The sequence below is a fragment of the Podarcis filfolensis genome (genome assembly GCF_964270895.1).
Source record: "Podarcis filfolensis genome assembly, chromosome: 3".
In the NCBI taxonomy this organism is placed as follows: Eukaryota; Metazoa; Chordata; class Lepidosauria; order Squamata; family Lacertidae; genus Podarcis; species Podarcis filfolensis.
The window spans coordinates 107,409,863-107,436,951 of NC_139606.1; the positions used below are offsets into that span (position 1 = coordinate 107,409,863).

Sequence of the window (27,089 nt, forward strand, 5' to 3'; positions counted from 1 at the left end):
TGTGAAAGGAAAGGATGTACCATCAACAAGACAGCAGATTTTTGAGGACAGTTACCCCGAGATAAAACTTGGCAAGCAAAACAATCAACGCCAGAGACAATCCATTCAAACTTTTTGTTTAGGCGTCTCAGCTTTTCTGTCTAGACTCAATAGCTGCTGGATAGGAAACACTGGCAATCTTTATGCTGCAACCTTGATAGCTTGTGAAATTCATAAGATTATTTCAGATGAAGGAGGGCGAGGAACTCATTTAACCTCAACTGCTTTCTCTTCTAACCAGTGCTATTTTTCTAGAAGAAGAGGTGCTGAAGTTCACCATGAACTTCCCCCTTGTTCTCTTAGAATGACAATGGTGCCCACCTGAGAGGTGCTGGAGCTGAGCTCCGGTGAGCTCTGGCTGAAAAACCTCTCTCTCTCTGCTTCTAGCTTCAATAAAGATACCATGCACAGAGCCAGACTTACCCATGTAAAACTTCCATAACGTTTTCTTCAATCATTGCCAGTCAAAGCAAAGGAATGGCATTGGGTGTTCAGGGACAAGGGCAATGGGTGGGTGGGTGGGAGGAAACAACTTGCTTCATGGATCATGGAAGATACACATAGCTTTATGATGATCTCATGGAGGACGAGGGGGACGAGTGGTTAAAATTTGCTTAATTCAGTTTCCTGCATGGAGATCACTTGTGTACATGTAGGAAATTACATGTACAGTGGTACCTCAGGTTACATACGCTTCAGGTTACAGACTCCACTAACCCAGAAATAGTGCTTCAGGTTAAGAACTTTGCTTCAGGATGAGAACAGAAATCAGGCTCCAGCAGCGCGGCAGCAGCAGGAGGCCCCATTAGCTAAAGTGGTGCTTCAGGTTAAGAACAGTTTCAGGTTAAGAACGGACCTCCAGAACTAATTAAGCACTTAACCTGAGGTACCACTGTATTCTTCTTGGAAGCTAAGCAGGGTCTGACCTGGTCAGTACATGGATGGGACACCCGATCGACAATTCTTAAGTTATTTTTCTGCATTTTTCTCCCATCACTCCTCTCAAGAAGCTGTGATCTTTGCAGCCCCTTTTCCATTCTAACTTCACAACAACCCTTCAAGGTTGGCTAGAACAAGCGTAAATGGCCTACAGTCACTTAGTAAGCTTTGTGGCTGAACAGGTGCTTTCAACCAGCTCTGTCTAAATTTTTTGTATTTAATTTTTTTTTATTGGTAAGTAGCACCTGTACCTTTTAGAATTTCTGAAACACCCACTTAGCAATCACCAGCATGACATTTCACAATGTTCCTCATGGTGAGGTGGTTAAAGTGTCTAACTAGGACTGGGAAGTAAAAGGTAAAGGTAAAGGGACCCCTGACCATTAGGCTCAGTCGTGGACGACTCTGGGGTTGCGGTGTTCATCTCGCTTTACTGGCCGAGGGAGCCGGCGTACAGCTTGCGGGTCATGTGGCCAGCATGACTAAGCTGCTTCTGGCAAACCAGAGCAGTGCACGAAAACGCTGTTTACCTTCCCGCCGGAGCAGTACCTATTTATCTACTTGCACTATGAGGTGCTTTCGAACTGCTAGGTTGGCAGGAGCTGGGACCGAGCAACAGGAGCTCACCCTGTTGTGGGGATTCGAACCGCCGACCTTCTGATCGGCAAGTCCTAGGCTCTGTGGTTTAACCCACAGCACTACCTGCATCCCTAGGACTGGAAAGACCAGGGCTGAAATCCCCATTGTGCCTGAAATCTTGCTGAGTGACACTGGACCAGTCACCAGATGCCACGTTAACCTTTCTCACAGGATTGTTATGAAAATAATGTGGAGTTGGGAAGAACCATTTTCAGCAGACTGAGTGCCTTGGAGAAATGGTGGGATGAAACTGTCAGAATAACATAATAACCAGAAACGTCTCGATGGGTGAGGTGAAGCCACAATGCTAGCTTCCTAACAGGAAGGAGAGGGGCAGGGGCAAAGGGGCAGGGGGGGGTTAAAGTGGTGCAAATTTAATGGCACCAAACTGGCTCCAGTAGGAGATTTTCACTGCACAAACTTCCCTGCCACGTCTCTCCAGGTAAGCAACAGGTGACATGCCTGCTGGGAAGCTTGTGAAGTGGGTCGACCCCAGCTGGCAAACCACTTCTGATAATGGCAAGTTCTCAGTCTCTCAGAAGAAGGCATTGTCCCAGCAATTATAAAAGCCAAACAAAAGTTTTTTGCTCAATATTTTGGCACAGGAACACTTCGCCTATTAGGGGGTTGATTAATGGCCGCTTTTTTATCTCTTTCCTGCTTCCATCTGTCTTTCTTCCAATTTTGGATTGTTGAGTGATTAGTTTCACAGAGGAACAGATGAGAGGAACAGATGAGAAGAACAAATGTTACCAAAGATGGTGGGGGAGTTGCCATTGAAATTTAGCCTAAAACACAATTGGAAGCAACTCTGGAGGTTCCTCTTTAGGTGAAGAATCTAAAGAGTTTTAGAAGATAATTACTACTGAAATCTCTTCAAAGACGGGTGGTGATTCTGTTTAAGTCTCGATGGGAGGAAGCCATTATGGAGTTGCTGGACTCCAATGCTCCTCTGCCTATGGTCATGGGATATGTAGTCCAACAACATCTGCAGGGCTCCATGCTGGCTACTGGCTTAGCCTCTAACGGTTAGAGGCTAGAGTCTAACCAGATCATGCCTAAGACAAAATGTGAAGTGAATTTGTGGGTCCTTTGTGCAACAGAAAATATGAGAATGTGGTGTGAAATTTTGTGGACAAACGAAACATGGTTAAGAAGAGGCACTGGGTTCACATGTAATGCCAAGCTATAGATAAACAAGCAAAGGTTCATAAGCCAACAACAAACCATGACTTCAGATCATGGTATGCTGGCAGTTAACAAACCATAATTAAGCCATTGGGCAACGTTCACACGTAGCACGAAGCCATGGTTTAGTAAACCAGGATTTAATAAACTATGGCTTAGTGTTATGTGTGAACTGGGCCAGTACCATTTCTAGGCATAGTATGTCCATTGAAAAGAGCATTTTGGTGCCATTCAACATGCTATGGGGGCTACGCATTATGTCCAGAAATCTCTCCCCTGTGTGATAGGCCTCGGAATGCACAGTGATGTAACTTCCTGAGGTTTTTTTTTTTTTTTTGCCAAGTTCTCTCAGTGAAGTGTTAAACCTATATATGGGACGTACTACTTCAGATTTAGCAGATTTGACTGAATGCTGCTGCTTACAGGCATTCCTTCCACATAGAAAATTTGTCTAGCCTTTCCCTGATATGCTAGTTTTCTACATGAGGTCATTGGGGAGGGGAAGGGATTGAGATGTTAAGATGTGTCCTGCCCCTCCTGCGGTCTAAAATGGTACAGCCCAGAAACATGTCTACCAAGAAATGCAAGATCTCTTCAGGCATTCCAAACAGGGGAAAGTAAACAAGTGAGGAGAACAGCAGGGACAAGCACACCCGTCCACCATCAACATTTCCATCACCTTCCATCTTGGGGCAGGTGACTGCCTGCAGCTGGGAGCCTCTGGTACCTGTGCAGGTTCTCTGTGCTCCCTTCCCCTTTGCCCCCCCCCCCCGAAAAGGTACACTTTCCCAACAATAATGAAACACCTTCAAGAAAGTTAATATCGCTATCTGACCTCCGGAAAATGAACTATTGTCTCTGCCCTTACTTCCAATGGAGAAATAACTTATACAGGAGGAATAATTTTGTCAGATTTCATCTGATCCATGTCTGGTTTGTCCTCTCTTTCTTTCAAAACCAATACAAAGGCCAATTCCCAAAGTAGTTTAACAGCTGTTCCTTCACCCCGGGGGACTCTGGGAGGAGAATAGAGGACTCTCAGCACCCTTAACAGCACCCTTAACTTCCCAGAAGAGAAGCTATGACTGTTAAAGTGGCATAAGAGTGCTTTAAATGCATTGTGTGGCCACATAGTAATTCCGTAAATTATACCTTTGTTGCGCATAACCGCATTGAGGTTCGCTGCTGAAAACAAACTTTGCTGAGATCTTATGCCTGATGAAGCATCTGCACATGTTCTTTGCTCTTTCCCTTAGAAAGACCCTGACAACCCCTCCTCATTTAACCACCTTGACATGTGCAACAATGCTTTGCAATGATGCTTAAGTGATGTGGTCTACTAAGGCACAGATGGGGAAACTGTGACCTTCCAGATCTCAGACACCAGCTCACATTGGCCTCAGCCAGCATGGCCAAAGTTCAGGGACGATGGGAGCTGTAGTCCAGGAATATCTTGGAGGACCACAGGTTCCCCATCCTTGATGTCAACTCCTCTCAAACCTTCATGGAGACAGGGACAATTGTAGGGCCCCTCACTGGACCAAATCCTTGCTACGTATCTTTGGTGCATAGGGTGAGAATCTGCCATTTGTGCTTCAGCAAGAAGAAACCCCACAATTTTATTCCAGCAAGGACACCGTTAAGTATTGGTGGTAATCTCTGTGTTACAGAGCTGCCGAAACATCTGATAAAGAACACTGCCTGTGTCAGACCCCGAGAAATAAATGGGAACTTCAAGAAACTGCCTTGTAATTGAGAAATCCAACAGTGAGCTGTCTTCATTTATTCTCATTAGAGCTTCTTGTTCCATTTCATCCCATAAGGACCATTTCCCCACTTTTTTAAAATTTAAAAGAAAACCATCCTTATCTAGGACTCCCCCTCACGCGCCCCCTCCCCCCTCCACTTTTAGGAAACTCTGCAAAGTACTGTGCGATCATGATGCAAACCACCAACTTCTTTGCAAAGGAGAAAAGTTCTCAGCGGAGAAGATAGGAGCTAGTTGCTACAACGCTCCGGTTGAAAAGGTTGCCAGATTTTCCCCGGATAAGTTGTGCTGCTTTTCAGCAGACGGACTTTTGCTTTGTTCAGTTTCAGCTGTGTTCAAGCAAGGTTTTTTGTTTTTTGTTTTGGAGAAAACGCCAAGCGCTTAATACCATAAATTACTTTGGAAACCCCCACTGCTGTGGGAAACTCCGACTGAAACTTTTTTGCGCAGGCAACTTATCTCTCTCCAACGCTTGCAAACCTCCTTTGAGGAGGGTTGCCGTGGTCCCAGAAGAACCAGCGATCCCTCCCTCTGAAAATCCTCCGGAAAGAGTGAACCCAATTTATCAAAGGAGGAGATAATCTCCAGAGACCAAAGCAAAAGTCTGCTGTAGAGTTCTTTTGGTTGCCCAATTTACTCACAGTTCCGTGGCGTTCCTGGGGATGTCCTGCGGCACTTGGGTCACCTTGCTATCCTGGCAGGTGAACATCAAGTTGTCCAAGAACTGACAGGTGGGATGCCCGGAGCCAGACCCCAAGAGGAGAAGCAGGCAGAAGCAGGCAGAAGGGAACAGAGACATGCTTGCTTCTGCAATGCCCTCTCTCCCGGCCACTGAAAGAGAAGCTCCTCCTGCCTCACTCCTTCCACCGAGGCACCGCCTTAATGGGCAGTGGTGAGTCATGCAACACCCAAGGAAGGTCTTCTGCACGTCAGGGGTGGGCCAGAAGGTAGATCTGCAGTCAATACGAGTGATTTGCAGCAAGGTTTACTCCCTCCCCAATTGTTTGAGTAAACAGCAACATAACATCAGGGAAGGGCTGTAGTTCAGTGGCAAAGCACATAGGTGGACTGATTGATTGGCTGATTGTATTTACTGTACTTTTCCATGTATAAGACTATTTTTAAATTTTAAAATAATGTAAAAAAATTGGGGTCGTCTTATACACGGATAGTTCAGAGGCGGGCAAGCAGGAGATTGTCAATGACGATTGGGTGGGTGATCGGTGGCTGTGTCAAGGGCTGGTGTCGATTGGCTGTTGCTTTGTCAATTGGGCGGGTGATTGGTGGCTGTGTGAAGGCCTGCTGTTGATTGGCTGCCGCTGCAGCAATTGGGTGTGATTGGGAGATGGTTGGTGGTTGGTGACATGTGCGATTTGCAGTGTCAGTCAGGAGGCTGAGTGGTTTTTGGCAATCACCCCCCCAAAAAAGCTCAACAACTCTGGGCAATCTCCCCCCATTATCTTAATTTGGGGTCCCCCAAAATAGGGGTTGTCTTATACACGGAAAAATACAGTATATGCTGCTTTTCATTCAAATGAATTTCAAAGAGGCTTACAACCAATAAATAACCATAACATAATAAAACACAATAGCACATCACGAATACAGCATACATTATATAAAATAATTAACAAATTACCAATAAAACAGTTGCAATTAAAAAAAAACCACTTAACACAACAGCAACTAAAAAATAAGCTAAACCTCACAATTATGGCAAGTCATATGATTAACAAGATGGTTGGACAGTGTTCTCGAAGCTACCAGCATGAGTCTGACTAAACTGCGGGAGGCAGTGGAAGACAGGAGTGCCTGGCGTGCTCTGGTCCATGGGGTCACGAAGAGTCGGACATGACTAAACGACTAAACAACAACAACAACATATGATTAACAAATCAATGCAGCATCTAGAATCTATAAAACAATATTAAAAACATTAACAAAATAGCAACTAAAAATATAAGCTAAGCACTAAGTCCGTTCACGCAATCTCTGCACCCCCATGACTCATACCCTCTCTCCTTTAAAACAAAACTACACAGCAAACCAACAAGACAATCAATACTAATTGAAATAAAAAGAATTACATTTATACTGAAACTAAACTAAGACCCAGCCCCATCAAACATCCATCCCACCCACAACAGCTCCAAAAAACCAAAAACCAAAAGCAACATTTAAAACACCACAGATGAACAAGTGTTTTGAACATTTAAAAACATTTAAAAACATTTTTGACATGCTCAGAGTGAGTGTGGGCCCTGTCCCTTAGGCCAGGTGGAAATAGGCCTTGAATCAGGGAGCAGTCTTCCTTCCACACTCACAACAGCAGTGTGGACCAGGGGTCTGACTTTGCATGTGGCATCTGACAAAGGTTGCTAATAAGGCAGGGAATCTCAGTTCGCTTCTACTGGGGCAAATAGTTGCCGTGGCTCAGAAGGTGTCATGAGGTGGGGAGCAAGGAAAAAACAGTCCCACAGGGATGGCTCATTAGAGAGGGAGACTCGTAACCCCAGGGTCTTGGGTTCGAACCCCATGCTGGGCAGAAGATTCCTGCATTGCAGGGGGTTAAACTAAATGATCTTTGTGGTTCCTTCCCACTCTGTTATTCTAGGACCTTACTGCAAACCGACTTATTTCACACTTCCCCAATCAATGTGCAAACTCAAAGTTTTCGTTTGAAAATTGCACTTCTCCACCAAACCTTGCAATGCATTTTCCAAGCCAAAGAAAAAAGTGCGCCAAGGTATTGAAAATAATGCTATTGAAAATAATTCTTTTTAAAAATGCATTATATTAGGGGAAATGGCTTGCAAGAAGGTGCGCATGGTGCAAAACTGCTCATAGAAATGTGTTTATGCAGAGCAATGTGCACTAAAATGCTGGCAGATTTTCATGAGTACTTTAAAAAACAACTTGCTCTGATGAACTGAATGTAGGATTGGGAAACCAAGAAAATGAGAGAAACCAAAAGTGACAGTTATGTCCCTCAGAGGCATTCAGTTATTTCATGTTTTCTGCACCTGCCTCTGGCTGGTAGACCTTGGGATACTCGTAAATATAAAAGTTTGCCTGCCCTTCTCTGTATGGCCTGTCAGGGTCTTGGGGAAGGTGGTTGATGTTTTTTTTGCTCATAATAATACTACAGTTGTACCTTGGATCGTGAACGCTTTGTAACCAGACATTTTGGCTCCTGAACACTGCAAACCTGGAAGTGAGTGTTCTGGTTTGCGAACATTCCTTGGAACCCGAATGTCCGCTGGGGCTTCCACGGCTTCAGACAGAAGGTGTGCTTTGGTTTCCGAATGTTTTGGAACTCAAATGGACTTCTGGAACAGATTCCGTTCGACTTCCAAGGTACAACTGTATATAGTACTTTTTCAGTTTCTTCTACTTTCAGATGTTCTCAGTTTCCCCGATGTTCTGTGGATGTTTGGAGCAGAGTAACTTGACATTCTGCTTGTATTTGCTCAGGGTGCTCTTGCTTGTTGGATTTTAAATTTGTCCGTGAAATTTAGGGTGCTTGAGAACTGCTTGCTTTATAGCATCCTAGAATTGTAGAGTTGGAAGCGACCTTGAGGATCATCTAGCTCAGGGGTAGTCAACCTTTTTATACCTGTTGTTTAGTCATTTATTCATGTCCGACTATTCATGACCCATGGACCAGAGCACGCCAAGCACTCCTGTCTTCCACTGCCTCCCGCAGTTTGGTCAAACTCATGCTGGTAGCTTCCAGAACACTGTCCAACCATCTCGTCCTCTGTTGTCCCCTTCTCCTTGTGCCCTCCATCTTTCCCAGCATCAGGGTCTTTTCCAGGGAGTCTTCTCTTCTCATGAGGTGGCCAAAGTATTGGAGCCTCAGCTTCAGGATCTGTCCTTCCAGTGAGCACTCAGGGCTGATTTCCTTCAGAATAGATAGGTTTGATCTTCTTGCAGTCCATGGGACTCTCAAGAGTCTCCTCCAGCACCATAATTCAAAAGCACCAATTGTTCGACGATCAGCCTTCTTTATGGTCCAGCTCTCACTTCCATACATCACTACTGGGAAAACCATAGCTTTAACTATATGGACCTTTGTTGGCAAGGAGATGTCTCTGCTTTTTAAGATGCTGTCTAGGTTTGTCATTGCTTTTCTCCCAAGAAGCAGGCGTCTTTTAATTTCGTGGCTGCTGTCACCATCTGCAGTGATCATGGAGCCCAAGAAAGTAAAATCTCTCACTGCCTCCATTTCTTCCCCTTCTATTTGCCAGAAGGTGATGGGACCAGTGGCCATGATCTTAGTTTTGTTGATGTTGAGCTTCAGACCATATTTTGCGCTCTCTCTTTTCACCCACATTAAGAGGTTCTTTAATTCCCACTAATGCATTGATGGTAAAATTTCCTTACCGCCCACAAGTGCTCGATGGCAGGAGGATTCAGCTTGTGCCGTAGAACCCCCTACCGCCCACCTGGAATCCTGAAACGTCCACTAGTGGGTGGTAGGGACCAGGTTGACACCCCCCCCCGATCTAGCCCAACCCCCTCCGATGCAGGAGTATGAAGCTGATGTAGGAATCGAACCCACAACCTTGGCATTATCAGCACCACACTCTAACCAGCTGAGCTATCTATGAGATCTGACCTCAAAAACTGGTCAATCTTATTGTTAGGTTAGTCTAATGCAAATGTTTTAGACTTCAGCTCCCACCATCCTGGACCATTGGTCATGCTGGCTGGGTGCATGGGGGAGGGGCCAGAAATCTGGGAAATTCTGGGTTGGAGTCTTCAAGGTCTCAGGCTGAAGACATCTTTCTTCTTGCTTGCTCCCATGAAATCCTTTTTAATGGGGGTTGCGTGGCGAGTTCCCGCCTCCCCCGGAAGTAATAAAGACACAGGAAATGGGCAAAATAGTTCACAACTTTATTGATTAAAGGAATGAGCGGTATTGGCTTAGGCATTGGTCCTATCGACTAGCCGGCTTCAGCCCGATTGTGTGAAGACCGGCAAGGGTTAACCACCAGTAAAGGGAGTCCTGCTGAGGCACATCAACTAGGAGCTCCTCTGGGGTTACCACTCGGGGGCGTGCCTTAGGCCCACACCTCCATAGGCTTCGGACAGGGCAACGCCCCCGGAGTCCTTTATCGGACTACCCTTTGCTTTGGGGGGGAGGTGATGGCATTTCCTCCCCCCCTCACATACCCTTAACCCTTCTTTACCAATGCCTAATCGCCAATGCCAAAGAGTTGTGATGAGTTGCTACGAGGTAGGCGAAAAACCAAGAGGGCCAATGCCAATTGGAAAAAATTCCTACCAGGCTCCTTGCGGCGACCGACCAATGTCCATAGCAATGTCAAGAGCCTACCTAAAGGGAGGGAGGGTGGGAAACTGAATCAGCTGGCACAACGAAAGAGGGCGAGCCCCAGCCGCGCCGGCCCTAAATAGTGTGGGCCACGCCTCCCCAGCCACCCGATTGGCTGACTGGGTGGACGATGCGGCTGGGATTCCCCCCAGTCTCGCCGGGGCTGGAGACAGCCCCCACGCATGTGGGGTGGGCGTGAAGCCCACAACCCCACCTCCTCCCAAGCTCGGAAGTGGCTATGCCAGGATTTCCAAGCCCATTGTCGTACGCCAATTTAGGCCTCAAGAAACACCGCTTCAGAGAGAAGCGGGGTGTGTATGTGTTCATATGACCGGATGCTCTTCTACACGAAAAGGTTTTCAAAAATCCACGCAGGTAGAAAACTAGCACTTCAAGGAGTGAGCTCAAGTTGAACTCTTTTCCTTGTCACTATTTACAGGGATTTATTTACTTTTTTGTGGGGGTATGGAATAGCATTCCAGTATGTGAGACTCCCCCTCCCTTATTCTGCCACCTGAGGTGGAGCAGCCCAGACGCAGGTTTATCACCTTCATCTGCTATTTGCGGGAAGTCCCCCCTCCCGCGTTGGAACGCTCCCAGGTCATGCATGCTGAAAGGAGCCCCATAAATATCCTTCTAGATAATGCTTGCTTGCCGTCCGTTTCAAAGCGTGCCAAGTATCTCAGTAGCATATGTCAACAAACAAGCAGGCACACAGCAGTATCCGTCGCTCCCTCTGACCTGACAGTACCCTTATTGCCACTAGACAAATAATTTAAAAAAAAAGATCGCTCCTGATGTCGGGGGGTTGCTTAGATGCTAGTAATTTCTGTACACTTGAGACTTGATCTATAGCGGCGTTTAAGGGAAGCTTGCATTGAGTGGAGAGAATGGGTGACTCTGCAGAGTTGTGATGCAACTGAAACCCACAGACACTAAATCAGCAAACAACCCAGAAACTGAAACAGAGTTTCTGGGGCGTGAATTTGAAGGTCATCAAGGACCTTTAAACCGCCTCCCCCTCCTTTTCCCCCATCTGGCAAGGGTTAGTTTAGATCCTGCACCTCTTCTTAGACAACTAACTAAGGCTGGTGCTGGTGGGGAGGACAGCAAGCTCAAGGTTTTTTAACTTTTTGCAGGATGCGGTGAAAGTGGAAGGATGTCCCCCCCCCCCTTCCTCGCTGATAAGGCTAGAATTCAGGGTCACCCAATGGAATGGCAGAAGATTTGGAAGAGTCTAAATAAAAGTGCATGCAAAAAAAAGGAGAGAGCAGGAAATTCCAGGTGCAGGGGGAAAGCTTTGATACAGTCACATCATATTGGGAATATTTGGCTGCATTTCCTTTGGGGCAACCATTTTTTTTTGGGGGGGAGGGACACATGCCAGTGGCAGGCATAAAAAGGTAAAGGGACCCCTGACCATTAGGTCCAGTCGTGGCCAACTCTGGGGTTGAGGCACTCATCTCGCTTTATTGGCCTAGGGCGCCAGCGTACAGCTTCCGGGTCATGTGGCCAGCATGACTAAGCCACTTCTGGCAAACCAGAGCAGTGCACGGAAACGCCGTTTACCTTCCTGCTGGAGCAGTACCTATTTATCTACTTGCACTTTGATGTGCTTTCAAACTGCTAGGTTGGCAGGAGCAGGGACCGAGCAACAGGAGCTCACCCCGTTGTGGGGATTTGAACCGCCGACCTTCTGATCGGCAAGCCCTAGGCTCTGTGGTTTAACCCACAGTGCCACCCACATCCCAGCTGCAAAAGTGGGTGGAGAAACCTTTGTGCAGTAGGCTGTTTTGCAAACACACTCACGCAACACTCTGTGCCCTCCATCCAGGCAAGGAAGAGACATTGCCAGAGTTTGAGGACATATTACAAGCCAGGCAAGAGGACCCAAGGAGGGTACAAGGCAGGGCTGGTAAAGGATGTAGCCTGGGGAGAGGAAGTATGATTTGGGGAGAACTGGGGTGGGGTGTTTGCCTATGGCCTGTGGCCCTGAATTCCCTCCCCCCTGCCCAGCACTGCTGAATTCACTGCCAGATGTGTTGGCCACTGGCTAAGATGACTTTGGGAGGGCAATCAAACAAAATCAATGGATATAAATATGGTTGCCTGCACCCCAATCTCTGAGAGGTTCCTTATGCAATGGCGCCTGATTGAAAAGAGCAGGGGAAATTATTCAGAGCTGTCATTTTGAGACGTTTCTTGTGGAAAGTGACAAAGTATTTTAAAAATCCTTTAAAAAGAATAAGCAATGGAACAGTCTTTAGCACAGTAGACAGAGTAAAATTACAAAAATATAGACAAAACTGACAGCTTTTAATAACAAATATGCATAACAACTTCATGGAGATTAAAGAATGATACACGCTCCGCAGGGCTGAATTTTCTGTATAGAATATTGCTTGACTTATGATTGACCCTTTCCTGTGTTCAGTACAAAGGTAGGCAGGCAAACAAACAGAAACACAGGCATGCGCTGAAAAGCACATGTGCCTTTAGAAGCACTACGAAGCCAAAGGTTTATTTTATCAGTCAGAGACACAGCATGGGTGGGGGGTGAGGTGGGAAGTCGAATTGAGTCTTCTTGATGAATTTACAAAGAGTTTTGCAAAAAATTAATAATACTCAATAGTTTTTTTAGCAGAGGGCCTTCTTGGTAGTTGCGCCCGCCCTGTGGAACGCCCTCCCATCAGATGTCAAGGAAATAAACAACTATGACTTTCAGAAGACATCTGAAGGCAGCCCTGTTCAGGGAAGTTTTTAATGTTTGATGTTTTATCGTGTTTTTAATATTCTGTTGGGAGCTGTCCAGAGTGGTTGGGGAAACCCAGTCAGAAGGGTGGGGTATAAATAAGTTGTTGTTGTTGTTGTATTGGTTTGCAGAAATGAAGTATTCATTTCGCTCAAGGGTGGGGACCCTCAGTTCTGTGGGGCAGATGTAGCCCTCCAAGCATCTTTCTGTCACTCTTGGGACTCTCCCCGTGCCACACACACCCTTTTTCACAAGCCACGCCACTCGCCAGCCCTGATTTTTCACTCCCTTGGTGAGTTTTTGCCTGGCTGGAATCTGTCCTCAGGCTATGTGCTTACTGGATAAAGGAAAGTGGGGGGGAGGGGAGTGTGTGCAGAAAACAGCCTACTGTAGAAAGGGCAAGATAGATGTGCATTTGTTTCCCCGCCCGCTGTTGTCTCTGGCCCCACCCACCACTGTCATGTGACACCCCCTCCCAGAACTTTGCCCGGAAGGAAACACGACCCTATTTGACCTAACCTCTGCCTAGAACAGGCAATAGGATGAAAACAACATGTATTGCAGGCTCAGCTGCTTCGATTCCACAAGGACCGGCACAAAGCTTTTATCCAATCTCGCTCTTAAGTGGTGTTCGGCTACTTGGCCGGGTCAGAGGGGCACATTTCTGATGCTGAAATAAAATTGCCCCTAAGTGATATTAGGAATGGCAGGCAGAAAACCATAATAAAGATAGGCACGAGGGACTGATTTTGCTGAGGCTCATATTCCTGTTTCATTGCTGTCCTTCCTAACCTAATAGTACTACGCCTCATGGGGAATTTTTTTTTTTTAACAAGTTCTGGGTTAAATCTGTGGTACAAAGTGAGAGTGAGGTGATATTTTTATATAGCACCCAGTTTCCGAAGCAGTGAGATGTGGGAAACCTCAGCCCTGGAAGCTGAAGGCGGCTGGCTAGGCCTCTCTACTCACACACTAGCCCTGCTCTGCATTCCTTTGAGCGCCTCTTTGCCTAGTGAGAATGTGCCCTTGAGTTGCGATAATGCCTGGTGTTTGTCTGCTTGGAGGATGCTGAGATATCTGCAGACTCAGAAACCTCTGACATTTGCAGTAGCTAGAATGTGGCCTACTGGGCAAACGTTAAGAGTCCCTTCCGTGGTTCTGGCCGCAAGCACTTTTTCCAGCAGTGGCCTGCAGCCCCTGCCAAGTTGCCCCTGAGGGAAATGTGGCCCTCAGCTTGGAAAATATTCTAGGGGTAGTGCTACTAGGTTTTAGCTTCCTTCGAAGGGGAGCAAGGACCTTTTTTGGAGAATTTGGTGGGAAGAACCCTCTGGGGAACCCCCAAGGGAAGAAGGCTCAGAGCCCTGGGAGAGGTGATGGGGTGACAATGAGTGGTCAGAGGGAGGAGATGGGGAAGAGGAGGTGTAGGAAGCTGAAGAGGTGACAGGGCTTAGTAAGAGGGGAGAATCTGTGGCAGAGAGAAGTCTAGAATCAGAAGGAGAAGCTGAAGCAGGAGAGTGGGAGGAAGGAGGCCAAGAGGTGGAAATCAGTTAGGCTGGTGAAGAGTCACAAGTGTCTCCCCCTCCTGCTGAAAGAAGCTCCCCTCCCTCCTTGTTTCCCAGAACCAGAAGAGGGCTGAAACGGGCAGAGCAGCAACAGGCTTCATGCAGGTGTAGTCTCTGATTGCTTGGGAAAAGTCCTGGAAAGTTGGGGACTTAGATGGCTGCGGGGAGGCAGGGACTTTCAGTCTTGGCAGCTGAAATCTTGGAGTAAGATCACTGTGCTCATTAAGCCTGACACTTAGTCAAGCCTGTGAAGATAGCATTTTTTGCTAATACAGTCGTACCTTGGTTCTCGAATGCCTTGTGACTCGAATGTTTTGGCTCCCGAACACTGCAAACTTGGAAATAAGTTCTGGTTTGCAAACTTCTTTTGGAAGCTGAATGTCTTGATATGGCTTACACAGCTTCCGATTGAATGCAGGAAGCTCCTGCAGTCAATTGGAAGCCGCACCTTGGTTTTTGAACGTTTTTGGAAGTTGAACGGACTTCAGGAACAGATTCCGTTTGAGAACCAAGGTACAACTGGAATGTGTCAGGAGTTCAGCCTACACTTGAGTAGGACCCTGGCAGAGACACATGCCTGACTGGCATGTTCTCTCCCTCCTGGTCTTTCGTTTGGGAGCTTCAAAAGCTTTCTTCTGCCTGAACATCACAGCGACCGATGCCAACAGACACCGGCACACTTAAGGATCCGCAGAGTTTGCCCAGTTGCATAACAGCCCTCAGCAACTCAGCATATTGGCTAGTCTACTTTATTTACATATAAACACACATGGAGCACTGCAACATGGCTCCCTCTCTCTCTAACATCAGACAGCAAAGAGAAAAAAAGGACAATAGCCCCACTTCATGGAACACAGTAACACAAACATCCTGCCTCCCTCACTTCCCACTCTGTGGAGTCAAAACACATACCATCATGTGAAAGACAACAATCCCATGAATGCAATCACGAAGCAGGAATTCTAACAGAATGAGTTGACTCTAACCGTGAATGGTGTGATGTAAAGGTAAAGGTAAAGGGACCCCTGACCATTAGGTCCAGTCGTGGCCGACTCTGGCGTTGCGGCGCTCATCTCGCTTTATTGCCGAGGGAGCTGGCGTACAGCTTCCGGGTCATGTGGCCAGCATGACTAAGCCACTTCTGGCGAACCAGAGCAGCACACAGAAATGCCGTTTACCTTCCCGCCAGAGCGGTACCTATTTATATACTTGCACTTTGATGTGCTTTCGAACTTGGCAGGAGCAGGGACCGAGCAACGGGAGCTCACCCTGTCGCGGGGATTCAAACCGCCAACCTTCTGATCGGCAAGTCCTAGGCTCTGTCGTTTAACCCACAGCACCACCCGTGTCCCTAACACTCTGTGAGGCGAGTAAGGCTGAGAGACTTCAGAGAACTGTGACTAGGTCACCCAGAAGCTGCATGTGGAGGAGCGGGGACGCGAACCCGGTTCACCAGATTACAAGTCCACCGCTCTTAACCACTACACCACACTGGCTCTCTCCTGGCTCAATCTGTGACACAGAGCGACCTACCTCTGTGGTCAGAGGCAATGTGCCTCTGAATACCAGCTACTGGCAATCCCCAGTAGGCAGAGCTGGGCTCAGGTCCTGTTTACTGGCTTTCCACAGGCATATCTGGTTGATATGGATTCTGAAAGAGATGGCCCCATCAGGGCTATGACTACGGTCTTATGTTATTATGTCCCTTGTAGATCCTGCCCTGGATCCCATTTTGAATCTAAGATTTTCCCCCTGCCCAGCTGATTCCTGCTCAGCTTAAGCCTGAATCATTTCTTTCCCCTCCTTCCATCATAACTTGCAAGGTACCCTACAACGCACCATCCTCCTCTATGTCTCCTTCTTCCTTGACCCCATGCTGCTTTGGGGGGAGGCGGGGAGCCAGCTAGGCATGAAAGAAGGGAAAGGGGGGAGCTCAGCACTTGACTGAGACATGAAAGGCAAAGAACAGCCTTCCGGGAAATGCATTTTATCCTGACACTTAATGAAATAAATAGAGAGGTAAAAATGACAAATTAACATTTGTTAAACTCTCCCCCAAAAAGATGCAAATGAAGGACGAATCCCCGTAGTGGACTGATGAAAAGGAAGGGAAATTTGAAAGCCTCGTGCAATTACTGAAGGTTATTAATATTGATAGAAGACAGCTGAAAATGGCCTAATTACTTGGCAAGTCTTAAAAGATGCTGCTGATGAGAACTGAAGCGGGGAGACTGAGGGGTTGGTTTCGTGGGGAAGCAGGGAGTCCAGAGTCAGAGCCGCAGTGAGCTGATCTCTGACTTCTCCACCTGGGAGAAACGAGTCGAGGTGTGAGCAGATTTGTCGGGTCAGGGAGTGAGGCATGGGAGCGCCAGGGTGGTCAGTCATGAAAGAGAAGGCGGAATCAGGTCCCTAGACAGAGACCAGGTAAAAGCAGGTCCAGGAGCGCCAGTGTAATTAGTCAGGAGGAAGAATGAACTCAAGACTTGAGGAAAAGGACTTGAGCTTAGGCAGATGGAGAAAGAATCATGAAAGGTTTGGGCGGTGGACAAACTGAACTAGGGGGAATCTACAAGAGTGGAGAATAGCCTCCCTGGTATTCATACTCCTACTCCTACTACTACTATTACTACTACTTTATTATTTGTGCCCCACCCATCTGACTGGGTTGCCCCAGCTACTCTGGGTGGCTTACAGCATATACAAAAACATAACACTAAACATTAAAAACCTCCCAGTACAGGACTGCCTTCAGATGTCTTCTAAAGGTTGTGTCGTTACTTATCTCCCTGACATCTGGTTGGAGGGTGTTCCACAGGGCGGACACCACTACTGAGAAGGCCCTCTGTCTGGTTCCCTGCAACCTCACTTCTTGCAGTGAGAGAACCGCCAGAAGACCCTCAGAGCTGGACCTCAGTGTCTGGGCTGAACGATGGGGGTGGAGACGCTCCTTCAGGTACACTTTGAACTGTGCTTGGAAACTTACTGGGAGCCAATGTAGGTCTTTCAGGACCAGTGATATATGGTCCTGGCGGCCACTCCCAGACACCATTCCAGCTGCTGCATTTTGGATTAGCTGCATTTTCCAATTCACCTTCATGGAATGCTTTGCAGCAGTCCACCGTGGGTCACCTGATGACATCAGGTGATTGACAAATGGGAGCCCCTGCCCACATGTCAACATGGCCCATGTGTGGAGCGGGGTCAAGGAGGTCAGGATCTGGCCCCCTAGCTGGATCCTATTCCCCATCTCTGCTCTAAAGTCTAAAAAGGTCCAGACAGTCATTTATGTGTAAGAATGAACGTTGGGGTAAGCACCACGTCAATTTTTTCACTGAATGATTCCAGGGCAGCAATTGCAGGCACAAACCTGGCCATATATTCCATTGAATTCAATGGCCCTTCAAATGATAAACAGGAAAACAGGGTACGGAAGAATAAAGTTTTTAAGAATCTGTCAGAGGAATAAGCCGTTTTTACTCCTATGCTATTTTTTTCCAGCATTATTTTATTTATTTGCCTTACTAAAAATGTATGCCATATAGCTGAGCTCCCTGCATTCTCTCGCTCAGTAGCCTGTAATGTCTAAAAATAAAATACATCTCCTCTCTACTTGACCTCGCACTGCTTTAGACAAACTAGATCTGCATGTGGAAAAGAAAAGCTCCAAATGAATAGAGACATAACATATTCAGCGAATCCTTCTGGGAAATGCAGCCCTCTTACAGCAGCCTATCTTGATGGTTCATTAAAACAGAGCACATATGGTGTGTGTGTGCATGAGAGAGAGAGAGAGAGAGAGAGAGAGAGAGAGAGAACAGGAAAGAAATGGAGCATTTTCAGAATCTTCCAAAAGGGATGCAAAGTTATTTGACCATTCTAAAGAGAGCGACAAAGACACTGAGATGAGTCGGGCCACTGCTAGAAAGAAGTAGCCAGGAGGAAAGTAGATAAGAGATGCAAGGAGAATGTGGGACAGTCTGCACATTTCCCCCCCCCCCCACCTGTGGAACTCCTGCACACCTGGTGAAGAGAGGCTGGGCTTCCTCCCCATCATGATACCTGAAGCAGAACCCTTCCTGCCACTGTAAACCTGGCCCTTTTCTGCTTTCAAGGGCCTTGCAGAGTGCTTTGCAAGACATGACAAAAAGGCTCTGCAAGACATGACAATCAGCTGATAGTTGGGACTTGTGGAAATGCCTTAATGGCATGCTTTGCCTGAGATGGGTTGCCCCCATACCTGACTTCAATTTCTGTTCCTCTCTTTTTCTTCTTTATCTAGTCTTGACTTCCGTTCCCCACATTTCCACATTATTTTGAATTTTTTTTAGACCTCGTGAAAATTCATCAGCATTCGAGTGAGAATTTCTCCTAATGCACACATGTTTGTACTCAATTTTGCATAAATACACATTTTTGCAAAGCATTTCTCCCAATGCATTTTTTGTATGTAATTTTTAGTAATATGTGCATCTTTATGTGATCTTTACCCAAGTATACACATTTTGTACACATTGCTTGGCTGGAGAAGTGCATTGCAAAATTCAGATGGGTGCAAATTTTGAAGGATGACACGTAACTCACAACTTACACACGTTTTTTTAATATATAATTTTTATTAAATTTTCTGTTTTGCAACTTCAAATACTCATTTTACATCTGTAAGATATCAATGGCTTTGTGCTTGGCAATATATATATATGTGTGTGTGTGTGTGTGTGTGTGCGTGTAAATATATGGGGTGGGTGTTCAGGGAAAAGATTTCTGATAATCCCACCTGCCATTGAAGCCAATGTGTTTTGACTATATATGATTTTGGCTTTAGGCACGATCCCCGGAACCTAACCCCATGTAAACTGAGAGTCACTTGTATTGTTTCAGAAAGTGCAGATTAGATAGATTCAGAAAGTGCAGATTAGAACTAAAACAAATTTATCCCCCATCCCTACTCCCAGATTAGTGGTTCGTAACCAGCCTTGTTTATAAGGGTGACTGCTCTCCTATCAACTGGCATTTTCAGCATTCCCAAAATCCTGCATCTAGTGTTTGCTACGAATGCAACTGAGAGCATTCGTTGCCTTTGGTATAGTCAAGGCTGCCTGCTAATGCCCTGTTTGACCTTCTGCTCCCGCAGGTAAAATGGTAAAGGAACCGAACAAAACATGCATCTGTGATTCCAAAAATGGCTTTCGCTCTCAGAAAGCCTTCTTAAAAGGCATTGTTCTTGAATAATAACTAAACTGAAATGGAAATGCAATGCTCATTTGCAAAGATGGAACAATCTCTATTCTTATCCCTTGCAGGGACTTTCAAGCTAGAATTCTGAAAGCATCAACTAATGTTCAGAGATATACTAAATCCCAAATAGTTGCACCCTCCATCTTCATCTCCCTCGAGTGCTGTGCCTTGGAGTGGGATAACAACTTTTTTGGGGGGTGTGATTTTTGCTCCACTGCACTTGCAACCCACTGGGTTGAACACAGCCAGCCAGCCGTTATGTTTTACCAGATGCATGCTGACCCACCCCAACCAGGCAACAAAACCAGTGAATTTATTGAAGATGGAGCAAGCTTGTTTTCTCCTGCTCTAGAAGGTAGGGCTCAATCCAATGGCTTCAGGTAGCAACAAAGGTGATTCTGACTAAGCATCAGGAAGAGCTTTCTGACAGTATAATAATAATAATAATAATAATAATAATAATAATAATAATTTATTATTTGTACCCCGCCCATCTGGCTGGGTTTCCCCAGCCACTCTGGGCAGCTTCCAACAAAGATTAAAAATACATTAAAATGTCACACGTTAAAAACTTCCCTAAACAGTGCTGCCTTCAGATGTCTTCTAAATGTCAGGTAGTTGTTTATCTCTTTGACATCTGATGATAGGGCGTTCCACAGGACGGGTGCCACTACTGAGAAGGCCCTCTGCCTGGTTCTCTGTAGCTTTGCTTCTCACAATGAGGGAACCACCAGAAGGCCCTCGGAGCTGGACCTCAATGTCCGGGCAGAATGATGGGGGTGGAGACGCTCCTTCAGGTATACAGGTATTAACTGTTTGACAGTGGAACGGACTTCCTTGTGAGGTGATGGAGTCTCCTTCATTGGAGATTGTTACGCTGAGGTTGGGTGGCTGTCAGTTGGACTCAGAGTTCCTTCCAGTTCGATGATTCTGTGACTGAATCAACCCACATGGCTGATGAGCTGCATTCAGCCTTATGAGTAACAAGTTATACAAGCAGGTTCTACGAGAAAACATGCGTTCTGCCAGCTGAGCCTACTGTTGAAAGACAATAGCGAGACAAAGGTATGAATGGGAAGACCGCATGCAGCGATGAATCCATCATAGTCTTCTTCCAGACTAGTAACCATGGCAGCCATCTGTCTCTGCCCTGCTCACATGGCATATGGTGATGAAAACGTTGGTAAATCACCAACAGGCAAATGTTCCTCCTGACCATTCCATACACCAGCACATGAGGTCATGCTTTCCCTTAGAATGTCCTGCTTTTCCTTAGGATGCCCCTATTTTCATTGGAGAAATGTTGGAGGGTATGGTAAAAGGTAAAGGTAAAGGGACTCCTGACCGTTAGGTCCAGTCGTGACCGACTCTGGGGTTGCGGTGCTCATCTCGCTTTATTGGCTGAGGGAGCCGGCGTACAGCTTCCGGGTCATGTGGCCAGCATGACTAAGCTGCTTCTGGCAAACCAGAGCAGCGCACAGAAATGCTGTTTACCTTCCCGCCGGAGCAGTACCTATTTATCTACTTGCACTTGATGTGCTTTCGAACTGCTAGGTGGACAGGAGCAGGGACCGAGCAACGGGAGCTCACCCCATCGCAGGAATTCGAACCGCCGACCTTCTGATCGGCAAGTCCTAGGCTCTGTGGTTTAACCCACAGCGCCACCCGCGTTCCTCGGAGGGTATGGTAGGATGCCCCTATTTTCTTTGGAAAGTTCTTGGAGGGTGTCGAATTATGTGACCCCCCCGAGCCAAGGTAGCAATGTATAAGGAAGGGTTTTTTTAAAAAAAAGTTTAATGTTTTATTTTGTTTTTATATGTATATCTTGGAAGCCGTCCAGAGTGGCTGCGGCAACCCAGTCAGAATAGCAGGGTATAAATAATAAAATTATTATCGGGGACTTCCGGGTTAGCGCCATCGGCAATGGCGGAATTCCTCTGACTAAGAGGAATCTGCTCTGTGGGAACCGGGTCTGGCCGTCACGGCGAAGGCGGAGACCCTTCAGAAATCACAGGCAGGTGAAGCCTGTGAACGTGGGATTCGGCGGGCACCTTTCGTGCCTCCCCTACTCGTGGGGAAACCCGTTTTCGGGGCTCCGGAGCGAAGTGGGGTGAGCAGTGTGGTGCTGTGAATCGACTGCTTTTTCCACGGAGCGAAGCCACACAGCCATTGCCGGAGAGCGCTGACTTTTTCCTGTGGACAATTGGATTCTAAAAGATACTACCCGTGAGTAGAACAAATTGGAAATTTTTAAAAGAAAAAAGACTCAATTCGGAACCGTAGCGGGGAGGCATAAACAGGAAGTCCGCCTTCCACTTTTGTAACTAGAACAAAGCAAAGAGGCTGCAAGCTAAAGTCTTGGAAAGCCAATTGGAAAGGACTAATTTCAACCTCAAAAAAATAGTAAATCCCCCCCTGGGAGTTTTGGACTATATATACCTGCGAGAGAGAGGGAAGGAAGCCAAAATTCCACTGCTCAGAACCTGGGAATGGGCTGCCAATAGGATAATAAGACTGCCGTATTCTGAAATGCGCACTGACTGCTAGCTGTCAAAGAGAGATACATTGTTTTCAGCTGTCCCCCTCTGACTTTAAAAAGCAGAAAAAAAGTAACTGAAAATTGAAACTAAATTCCCTGCTTGAGTTATGTTTTAAAAGGTGCTATTTTGGATCAATACAAGTACGGATTGTAACTGTTTCCCCCTAGAGGAAGTCTCTGAAACTGTTATAAGAGTTGGATCAGGGGAATTTTCCACTTGAAAGATAAAACTGCCTGACTGTGGGACTGACCTTGGACTTTCTAAGTGTTATGGCAGATGGGAAAGAAAAAGTAGACTCGTCACTCCCAGAAAAAACAACAAGATCTGGGAAGTCTTGGCAGCGAAGAGCGTCAGCATCTGGTCCTTCTGCCTCACCTGCAGCTGTACCAACACAACTCAAACCAAGAGGAATGTCATCAGAAGAAGCTCTGGCGATTGCATTAGGTAAGATAAATGAATCTTTGGAGCAACTTAGCAGGAAGGTAGATGAGACAAATGCAAAAGTGGATGCGTCAAATGCAAAGGTGGACGCTGCAAATACTAAAATTGATATAAATACAGAAAGTATAAATAGTTTGGGACAAAAGGTGAATACTAACATAGAAACCATTCAGAAATTGATACAGGAATCTACTTCGACCCGACAGATCTCAGAGGAAGCCAAGGAAAAAGTTGCTGCTGTGGAAGTCAAGGTAACACAATTGGAAACAAAGAGAGTCCCAGATATACAGAGACAAGTTGAGGACCACAAGTTGATGCTTTCTATGATTGAGCTTAAAGAAAAACAGACGAATTTGAGGATCAGAGCTGTACCTGAATTGGAAAAGGATAGTTTGATAGACTTTCTCACGCAGGAATTTGCAGAGTTTTGGGATCTGGATTTGGAACAAGAAGGAGTTAAAATCGTGAGTGCCTTTAGGCTTGGAAGAGGAGGGAAGAAGAATAGAGTAAGAGACTGTTTGATTACCCTCCGATCTAAAGAAGAGAGAGATAAAATTTTGGGTTGGCACTATCAGAAGACCTTGGAAATATTGCAGTCAAGAGTGGAAATATTTAAAGATATCCCGAAACATCTTTTGGACCTTAGGTCCAGTTATGGAGATCTGGTTGCTCTGCTGAGAAGGAACAGAATCATCTTCAGGTGGGAATTTCCCCAAGGCCTGTCCTTTAGCTTTAAAGGAAGGAAAATAAAAATAAGATCAGTTGAGGACAAAGAAAATTTTTTGAGTAACTACGAAGAGGATCTACAGAAGGGACTTGGAAAAAGAGCCAGGAGCATCGGACAGAAGATCACCAGATAGAGGACTAGAGCAAAGAGTACTGGACAGAAGATCACCTATAGTGGACATAGCAAAGCTACCTTTTGGACTGGATTGCCCAGCGAAAGCGATACTAACACCACCGACAGAACAAGAGCAAGCACTGGGCGCAGTTGGAGGAGAATTAAAGTAACTACATCACGGCACTGCAAGTATTAAGCTGGAATGTTAATGGACTGAACTCCCCAGAAAAAAGACGAAGAGTCTTTCATTTACTAAAAAAAGAACAATTGGACCTGATTTGTTTACAAGAAACACATGTGATAAGGCTACACAGGAAAATATTGAGTAATAAAAGACTGGGACATGAATTTATTTCATCAGACAAAGTTTAAAAAAGAGGAGTAGTACTTTATGCAAAGGAGAGCCTATCACCGAAATTTCTATTTAAAGATGACCAAGGAAGATTTGTGGCAATTGAAATTCAATCACAAGGAGAGAAATTTTTGATATTAGGCATCTACGCACCAAATGAGGGAAAATCGGAATTTTTCTAGAAGTTACATGAGGCTCTGATGGACTACAATATGATTTTGATGGGGGATATGAATGGAGTGGTGTCTACAAATATGGACAAGGCACAGAGACAGGTAGTTACTAAGGATGGTAGATTACCAAAAACTTTCTTTGATATGGCTGACAATATGGATTTAGTTGACATCTGGAGAATGAAAAACCCCCTGGGAAGAGAGGAAACCTTCTTCTCTGAGGCCAAAATGACATGGACAAGAATTGACCAAATTTGGGTAACTAGAGGGCTGGCTCCGAAGACTAGAAAGGTGGAAATCTGCCCTAAAACCTGCTCCGACCACAATGCTGTGAAGATGGAAATGAAACTAACACCAACTGGTTCCTTCAGATGGAGGATGAATGACACATTGTTTAGGAATGAAGAAGTGACTAAGAAGGCCCAAAAAACTTTGAGAGATTATTTTGAGATAAATATGAACACCACTGTTGAAAAAAGAGTAATTTGGGACACAAGCAAAGCGGTTATGAGAGGATTTTTGATACAACAGAATGCGATTCAAAAGAGAGTCCAAAATGAGAAAAAAGATAACATTTTGGAGAAAATAAAGGAAGGAGAGAAGAAATTGAGAGTGAAACCAAAGTCGCAGGAGATTCTGAAAGAGATAAAGTTATATCAAGTTCAATATATGAAAATGATGAACCAGGAAATAGAATGGAAAATTAAACAGATGAGACAAAAGACCTTTGAATCGGCAAATAAATGCGGAAAACTGCTGGCTTGGCAAATGAAAAAAAGACAAAAACTTAATACCATTACAAACTTGGAAGTGGAAGGAAAAAATATACAGAATCCAGTGGAGATCAGGAAGTGTTTCCAGAGGTACTTTAAACAATTATATACACAGGAGACGCAGAAAGAAATGGACATTGACTGATTTTTGAAAACAAATGGACTACAAAAAATCTCTCAAGAAAATAAGCTAATGTTGAACTGCAAAATAACGGAGCAGGAGGTAGAAGGGGCCATCCAGAACATGCAATTAGGCAAATCTCCAGGACCAGATGGTTTGACCTCAAGATATTATAGATCCTTGAAAGAATGGTTAGTACAGCCATTAAAAGAAGTTTGTAATGAAATATTGGAAGGGAAAAGGGCACCAGAGTCGTGGAAGGAAGCTTATATTACACTTATACCGAAAACAGAGTCTGAGAAGACACAGCTTAAGAACTACCGCCCCATATCTTTGCTTAATGTGGATTATAAAATTTTTGCAGACATTTTGGCTAAAAGATTAAAAAAGGTACTAGTAGAAGGAATTCATAAAGATCAAGCTGGCTTTCTCCCGGGCAGACACCTGTCTGACAATACGAGGAACATAATTAATATTCTAGAAAAATTACAAGTGAATATTAATACTAAAGCAGTCTTGATATTTGTGGACGCGGAGAAAGCCTTTGACAATATTTCTTGGAGTTTTATGAAGAAGAATTTACAGGGGATGGGGGTTGGTCAAGGTTTTGGCAATGGTATAGGTGCAATTTACTCAGAATAAAAGGCTAAATTAATTGTGAATAATGTAGTGATGGAAGAATTTAAGATAGAGAAAGGAACACGACAAGGTTGCCCAATCTCTCCATTGCTTTTTATATCGGTCCTGGAGGTTCTTTTAAATATGATTAGAAGGGACCAAATGGTTAAAGGTATACAAGTCGGAGCTAAACAGTACAAATTGAAAGCATTTGCCGATGATTTGGTATTGACATTACAGAAGCCAGAATCTAGTACCAAAAGAGTACTGGAACTGATCCAAGAATTTGGACAAGTAGCGGGATTTAAGTTGAATAAGATGAAAACTAAGGTTTTAGAGAAAAATCTAACAGTGACTGAGAGAGAGAGGTTTCAGAAGGAGACAGGATTAACACTGGTTAAGAAAGTGAAATACCTAGGGGTTAACATGACTGCTAAGAATGTGAATTTATTTAAGGACAACTATGAAAAATGTTAGATGGAAGTGAAAAAGGATTTAGAAATATGGTGAAACCTGAAGCTATCATTGTTAGGCCGAATTGCTGTGATAAAAATGAATGTATTGCCAAGGATGCTGTTTTTGTTTCAAACATTGCAAATTTTTGATAAAATGGAGTGTTTCAAGAAGTGGCAGAGAGATATCTCTAGATTTGTCTGGCAGGGTAAGAAGCCTCGAATAAAATTTAAGATATTAACTGATGCTAAAGAAAGAGGTGGATTTGCCCTGCCAGACTTAAAACTTTATTATGAATCAGCCGCTTTTCGCTGGCTGAGAGAATGGATGCTTCTTGAAAACACTGACGTGCTGGATTTAGAAGGTTTTAACAATGTATTTGGGTGGCATGCATATCTGTGGTATGACAAGGTTAAAGCACATAAAGCATTCAAAAACCATATTGTCAGAAAAGCACTGTTCAGTGTTTGGATAAGATATAAGGACTTGCTTGAAAATAATACCCCAAGGTGGTTGTCACCAATGGAAGCGAAGGCTCAGAAAAAGCTCAATATGGAGGCCAAATGGCCGAAATATTGGGAAATTTTGGAACAAGAGGGAGACAGATTAAAACTGCAGAGTTTTGAAAAATTAAAAAATAGAGTGCGAGATTGGCTTCATTATTACCAGATAATGGAGGCATACAACTTGGACAAAAAAATTGGCTTCCAGGTGGAAAAATCAAAATTGGAAACAGAACTGCTAGATCCTAAAATTAAGAACTTGTCAAGAATGTATAACTTGCTGTTGAAATGGAATACTCAGGATGAAACGGTGAAATCTGTTATGATTAAATGGGCACAAGATGTTGGACATAATATTATGATGGCTGACTGGGAACAGTTATGGACCACAGGTATGAAGTTCACGGCATGCAATGCCTTAAGAGAGAATATAATGAAAATGATATACAGGTGGTACATGACACCAGTCAAGCTTGCAAAAATCTACCATTTGCCCGATAATAAATGTTGGAAATGTAAAGAGACTGAAGGTACATTCTTTCACCTTTGGTGGACATGCCCAAGGATTAAGACTTTCTGGGAGATGATCTATAATGAAATGAAAAAGGTATTTAAATATACCTTTCTGAAGAAACCAGAGGCCTTTCTCCTGGGCATGGTCGGCCAATTGGTGCCAAAGAAGGATAGAACTTTCTTTATGTATGCCACAACAGCAGCAAGAATACTTATTGCAAAGTACTGGAAGACACAAGATCTACCCACCCGGGAAGAATGGCAGATGAAGGTGATGGACTACATGGAATTGGCGGAAATG

The 27,089-nt window shown here is 45.0% G+C and overlaps 2 protein-coding genes across 5 annotated transcripts in view; both read right to left on the reverse strand.

The window, feature by feature from the left end:
• FSHR (follicle stimulating hormone receptor) overlaps positions 1-5,494 on the reverse strand; it is an 85,636-nt gene extending 80,142 nt beyond the window's left edge. For 3 of the 4 annotated variants that reach the window (XR_014545832.1, XR_014545833.1, XM_083605119.1), the window contains exon 1: positions 5,215-5,494. Coding sequence is in view for 2 of the 4 variants with exons in the window: in XM_083605119.1 (XP_083461245.1) it covers positions 5,215-5,474 (260 nt within the window). In the remaining 2 variants the exon portion in view is untranslated. The remainder of the gene's footprint in view (positions 1-5,214) is intronic. The other variant, XM_083605120.1, reaches the window with a different exon arrangement.
• LOC310758658 (uncharacterized protein) overlaps positions 1-27,089 on the reverse strand; it is a 324,886-nt gene that overhangs the window by 86,453 nt on the left and 211,344 nt on the right. The window lies entirely within an intron of this gene.